The 6,408-nt window shown below is 41.7% G+C and overlaps 1 protein-coding gene across 2 annotated transcripts; it reads left to right on the top strand.

Moving 5' to 3' along the window:
• The first annotated feature begins 877 nt into the window (after positions 1-877).
• Positions 878-6,005, top strand: LOC104534600 (L-lactate dehydrogenase A chain). 2 transcript variants are annotated; one of them, XM_010180856.1, is made up of 7 exons: positions 878-1,010; positions 1,814-1,931; positions 2,660-2,833; positions 3,280-3,453; positions 4,314-4,431; positions 4,872-4,995; positions 5,179-6,005. In XM_010180856.1, exons 1-7 carry the CDS (start codon positions 885-887, stop codon positions 5,341-5,343), a joined length of 999 nt encoding a protein of 332 aa, XP_010179158.1. In that variant the 5' UTR covers positions 878-884; the 3' UTR covers positions 5,344-6,005. The 2 variants fall into 2 exon arrangements, with proteins under 2 accessions (XP_010179158.1, XP_010179159.1); XM_010180857.1 differs by lacking the exon at positions 2,660-2,833 and having other exon boundaries at positions 881-1,010.
• The last annotated feature ends 403 nt before the right edge of the window (positions 6,006-6,408 follow it).

Consider the following 6,408-nt stretch of genomic DNA (forward strand, 5'->3'; position numbering starts at 1 on the left):
CCTGTGCCTCCTTCTCTCCCCTGCCCCAAACTCGCAGTCCTTACCTGCTCCACCAACGCTGCCTGGCCTTTCCTGCTCTGAACGAGTTGCTGCCTGTTCAGCGCTAAGAACACGTTGCGTCTGTACTTGCATCCATCTGTGAGGCTGTCCCTGCCTCAAGCTCTCTGGGCAAGGCAGAAGCTGCGCTGCCGCAAGCAGCACCGCCTGGGAAAGAATGGGAAAGCACGGCATCGGCTTCTGCAGGGAGCATGGGGCAAAAGCACAATGCTCCATCATCATCGTGGCATTAGATTAAAACTCAAATAACCAGGCAGCTGGTGGCTAAAAAACTGAGGGTGGGAGAGATTTTAACACCAGACTCTAGACATCTCAATTCAAAGCCATGCAGTTTCGCTTTAAAACAAACCCATAAAGTTGACTTTGAGGATCACACTGTGGTGAAGAAGGGCTTGCCTAAGTGCTGTACAACTTCATCTCTGGAAGGGCTTCAGGGCACAGAGTACCAGGTTGGGTTTTTTTTGCCAGACCGCACTGTGCTCGGAAGTACTAAAATGGCTTCCTGTACTGAAATGTAATATGGATGATAATTCAGAGCATTCTGCTAATGCTGCTGGAGTGCCACCCAGCTATATAATCAATGGTTCTCAGGCTGCATTTGAAGGAATTCTATAGCATGCTTAAACAGTGCATTGTCATCAATAATTCAGTTTTTGAATAATTTTGCTGCATACAGGCAGAACTATTTGATGTTTTATGCATTTGTTGATATCCATTTTCTGACAATCCTGGAGTAGAGTCTGTCTTGTTTGATACAAATCTTCAGATGCCAGTAAAAGCTCCAAAGCCTGAAGAATAATCTGTTGCTTTCCTTGCAGCAGTGCACCATGTCTCTCAAGGATCATCTCATCCACAATGTCCACAAACAGGATCAGAGCCATCCCCACAATAAGATCAGTGTGGTGGGTGTGGGTGCAGTTGGAATGGCCTGCGCTATCAGCATCCTGATGAAGGTCAGTGTCAGGCTTGGGATGAAGCAGCACAGCTGTGACTACCTGAAGCCTAAGAGAGGGGTGAAAATGTAATCTCCCTTGTTAGACTAATGGGGCTACCACACAAGATGAACTTGAGGTTGTCCGTTCTTTTCTTTGCACCTGAAATGATCTGGCAATCTTCAAGCTATTGACAGAGAACAAATAGCTGTAGTTCTTCTAAACCAAGCTTATCTCAGTATCAGACAGGACATGCTCTGTGTCGTTTTGACTTAAGAGCTGCATTTACATTTGAACGACTTCCAGACTCTCTTCTGAGTAGGAGTCCTTTAATACTCCAAGCATATAACAAGGTTAAGAACTGAGGAGTCTCTCTGTCTGAAATCTCTGTCTGAGCCTTCTGTGCAATGTGGACTGGAAAAAGTGGTCCTAGACACTCTGGGTAACTTGTCCTTTGCACTACATGATCATATTGTAAATGCTTCATATCAGGCTTGTTTTTTCTTATATGTAAAATAGTTTGTTTATGAACAGCTCTTACTTTATATTATTCATCATTGTCATGCTGAATTGTACAGCTGTTTTACACAGAATGTGGATATGAGAAGTACAACAGTAACTCAATTAAGTGGGTATCCCAGGAGGCTAATTTAAGTATTCTGCTTGGGAACAAGTGAAGCCATACAGATAAGCAAAACTGCTTAAACAGATCACTGTTTTTTAAAGTAATTGTAACTTTTCATTAACTAATTGTAACAGTTTACAAATTGCATGCTTTGCCCAAAGAGGCAACAAACTTACTATTTAGGCTTGGTCTCTTGTAGGACTTGGCTGATGAACTTGCCCTTGTTGATGTTGTGGAGGACAAGCTCAGAGGAGAGATGCTGGATCTTCAGCATGGCAGCCTCTTCCTTAGAACACCGAAGATCGTCTCTGGCAAAGGCAAGTAGTTGACTCTGAGGTGCTCATTATTTCCAAATGGAGATAGCCACTTCAGATCTCAAACCAGTCATCCATGTCTAGCCTGTCCTCCTAATTGTTAGGAGGAAAGCTCATTTCAATTCTGTTCAGCTGCCGTTCAGGTTCATGTACCCTGCTGAGGCCAGTCCAACAAGGAATCCTCTGTTTCAGAGCTCACCACTCAGCTCATAAAGAGGAGTTTCCTATGTACTCCGGCACCTTTGAGAATTTTATTTCAGAGCCAGTTAGCCCCTGAATGTGTTAATTTTTAATTCTTGGCCATAAATATCCAACAGCTTTAAGATTAGTGGCAATCTGACTAGCACAAATGCTAGCCATCTCATACTTTAGTTAATGTGCAGTTCCAGTGTCCACAGGCAGTAAGTTACGAGGGCAGAGCCTCTTCCTCTTCTACACAGCACTTGCACTGGATGCCATCCCCTATACCCACCTGTGCCCAAGAGGTATATAAAGCAGCTGCCCAAGTTCTACATGTTAAGATTTTGACATGCCCTTAAGGTTGCCACCTGTGGCAATGAACTGTAGTCTTAACTTTACTCTAGACTTTGCTTCCATATAACAATTACCAGGAGAATTTCTGCACCCTCAAATTTGGCAATTTTGGAGATCAATATGGAAAGGAACTAAAAACTTCTGTTCTGAACCATGTGTAGAAAGAGGTCAAGTCTGACACAGCCTTTTGCCTGCAGATTACAGTGTGACTGCACACTCCAAGCTGGTCATTGTCACTGCTGGTGCACGTCAGCAAGAAGGAGAGAGCCGCCTTAACTTGGTCCAGCGCAACGTGAATATCTTCAAGTTCATCATTCCCAATGTTGTCAAATACAGTCCTGACTGCAAGCTGCTTATTGTCTCAAACCCAGGTTTGTCTTTTGTTGCCTTAAGAGAATTTGGCTTAGAGAACAGTGTTTTCTTCAGTAAGGTGGTATTAGTATATGACCAAGCAATAAGCTTTTATAAAATACTTATGCCACATAACCACATAGCAAGTATCATCTTCCCTCTCCACACTCAGCAAGCTGGTCCTCTGAAGTTCCCTCCAACTTGGGTCTTCTGTTGCCTTTTAAGTGATCTTTAGCACAGGACACAGCAAGGGGCACTTACGATTGCATGAAGAGCATAACCAGGCTCTCAGTTCTGCCTTCAAGAGTCACTATGTTAGCCCCACTGCAGGGCCTGGCAATGGGCTTTACTTTATGTTCCATTCCACATAACTATGCAGATAAAACTGTTACAGACGAACGGAAGACACCATCCTAATTATCAAACTGGTCATGTGTGGCACTTATCCTCCATGTTCTACTTACAGTGGATATTTTGACCTATGTGGCCTGGAAGATCAGTGGCTTTCCTAAACACCGCGTTATTGGTAGTGGCTGCAATCTGGACTCTGCCCGTTTCCGCCACCTCATGGGAGAAAGACTGGGCATCCATCCTCTGAGCTGCCATGGATGGATTGTTGGGGAGCATGGAGATTCCAGTGGTAAGGGTGAAATCTGGCTGGCTGTTACACACAACTTTCCCTGATTGATTGTTTGCAAGAAACCTCTCCAAAAGCTACAGCAAAACATTGCTCAAAAACCTTTGCACTGCAGCACCTTAAGAATGCAAGTCCTACTTTAAGTCTTCTGCTGCACAGAGTAACCCTAGATGATCTATATTTGACCTGAGTTACTCTGCTTGGAAAAGGTCATTACTGTAACCCAAGCAGGCTAAAACTTTCTGGGCTAAGTTGTTCCCATAACTCTCAAAAAAAACAAACTGATGAAGAAGCAAAAGGGTAAAGTTCTTTGCAAGGGACTACCAAAGATCTGCACTAGATCTACTGGTAGTTACTTGGTTCTCTTTACTGGCATCTCTTGATTACTTCAAGAACTATATATATGAATTGAAGTGCATAGGCAAGTCTAGAGGGCAGGAGAAAGAGCAACTTTCTCCTTACTGAACCTGTAGCTTCTCTAGCAGCATCAGAGCAGTACTGTCTGTCCTCACACTCAGGAGGACTCACTTGGAATAAACCCTTATTTTGAGAAACCTTTGCAAATTACAGCTACTGTCATTTTAGCTCACGTTGCTTAGGTGTTTTGCTTTAATAATGGTATGTTCAAACCTTGTGACATCACATATACAGAAAGATGTTTATGCACTCCAAGGTTCTAAGCCTACAATTTAGATTTGCCTCGTGGCTCATACTATATTTGAAGTTGTATCTAAATCAGTGACACGTGTGTTGCAGATTAATCCAACTAGATCTTATGTTAACTGTTAATTCGAGGAGGACAAAACTTGTGGTTAGGGAGCTTCTACACCTTGTGAGATAATTAATCTCTGTGCAACTCTCAGTACCTGTCTGGAGTGGTGTGAATGTGGCTGGCGTCTCCCTGAAGGCTCTTCATCCAGACATGGGAACTGATGCAGACAAGGAACACTGGAAGGAGATCCATAAGCAGGTGGTGGACAGGTAAACACTGTTTGGTTTTTTTTTTTTTGTTGGGTTTTTAATATTTTTCCCCCAACATGAGAACAAATGATGAAGAGCTAGAGCATTTCTGAACTGCAGTATCCACACCTGTTTTCATAAATACCACAGTAGCCCAAAACAAATGTGAAGATGCAGGCATAACAGAAATTGAAATAATATTTTAAGGAGTTCTGTAGCTTTGGCAGCGATGGTTTTTCATGGTTAGTGAATTTCAAATTACGGAAGTGCCAAGTTTCCAGCAGAGTAGCATAAAGTGCAAACAGAATTCTTCACTGTGAGTTCATTTCAGTCCTGTCAGAAAATCAGTCAAGTTTCTGATGTCTCCCAATTGATTAAGGCACCTCCAAAAGCCTTTCTTATAAACTTTAAATATTTCAGTTGATGGTACTTGTTTTTTAATGAGTAACTTTTGTCTGCAGTGCCTATGAGGTCATCAAACTGAAGGGGTATACATCATGGGCTATTGGCCTTTCTGTGGCAGATCTAGCTGAAACAATTATGAAGAATTTGAGGAGAGTGCACCCGATCTCTACAATTGTTAAGGTGAGCAGCCCCTTTTTGATAACTTGTCTTACTGAGAACTAAAAACCTTTGGGAAGTGTGAAGAACAGTGATAACCTTCTAGTTCAATTCAACTGAATTTAGCTGAGTCTTCCTGATAGGATATTCTATAAAATACACAGACATGCACGAATTCTAGCCTAACTACCCTTGCCTACTTTTCAGGGCTTGCATGGAATAAAAGATGATGTCTTCCTAAGTGTTCCTTGTGTACTGGGCAATAGTGGCATCACTGATGTAGTGAAGATGATCCTAAAACCTGAGGAAGAAGACAAATTAAGGAAGAGCGCGGATACACTCTGGGGAATCCAGAAGGAACTACAGTTTTAAATCTGCCCACGGAATTGAGCTCACTCTTTGCAGTTTAACGGGTTTAGTGGTTTGTCTTACGTTGCACTTTCCAAGTAGGTCAAATCTTTCAATGTCGGTATCTCAGCTAGAACACACACAAAGCTCTAATCTGAACAGATGAGTTTCCTGAAGATAGCATTAGGAAACTATTCTAAGGTTTTCCTTGTTCACAGACACCCATGCTCTTAGCCAGCGCCAGATAACCTAGTCAGTCTTGTACCGTGAAGTGGTGTAACAGAAATCCAGCATTCAAAGCAGCACTGCCTAGAAGACCCCTTGCCTTTTCCTCATCTTGTTTAATGTTGGTTCAGAACAGTAAATAACTAATTATTACACAATGTGAAACCAAAGACTATTCTCTTGCAGTTAAAAGATTGTCAAACCAATTGACCAACCTTCTCTGCCAGCTGAATAGCTTAAATATTTCACTGTTGGTAGGTCCAAATGTATTTTCCTAACACTGCTTTGGAATTTTTGTGTGTATGTTTTTTTAGAGAATCTTATTTTTGTGTACAGTATCAGCCTAGTTGTCAGTTTGTCTCCTGAGCATGTTTAAAAATGCTAAGGTTTCGGTATGCAACAAGACCGTAACTGTCCAACTGTAGTACCAGCTCCAACACCAAATAAACCACAAACTGTTACTTCAGTCTCCTTGTTTTTCTTTACAGGGCTTTGTCTCCAAGATGTAACTCCACACCCATAGAAATCAAATCATTTTATTTCTTCAGTCATGCTAACTCAAACCTCCCTTGTGTAATAATGTTACATGTGCAGCTACTGTGTTCTAGATTCCAGATATTTATGTAAGGAACTTTCTCAAGATAAAAATTAAAAAAACCAGTAACAAAACTATTTAAATACTCAGAACTTAAACTTGAATCCTATCTTAATGCAAAGAAACAGGCTCTATTATGGCAGAAGAGTGGAGAAACAATGCAACAAATAAGTGTCTTCCTTACCTATACAAACAAAATGCATGTAGGAAGAAATCTCTCCACATCAAGTACTTGACATCCATAAAAAGTCAACTTCCTGACCAACACA

Source organism: Mesitornis unicolor, unplaced genomic scaffold, assembly GCF_000695765.1.
Source record: "Mesitornis unicolor isolate BGI_N332 unplaced genomic scaffold, ASM69576v1 scaffold5073, whole genome shotgun sequence".
Taxonomy (NCBI): Eukaryota; Metazoa; Chordata; class Aves; order Mesitornithiformes; family Mesitornithidae; genus Mesitornis; species Mesitornis unicolor.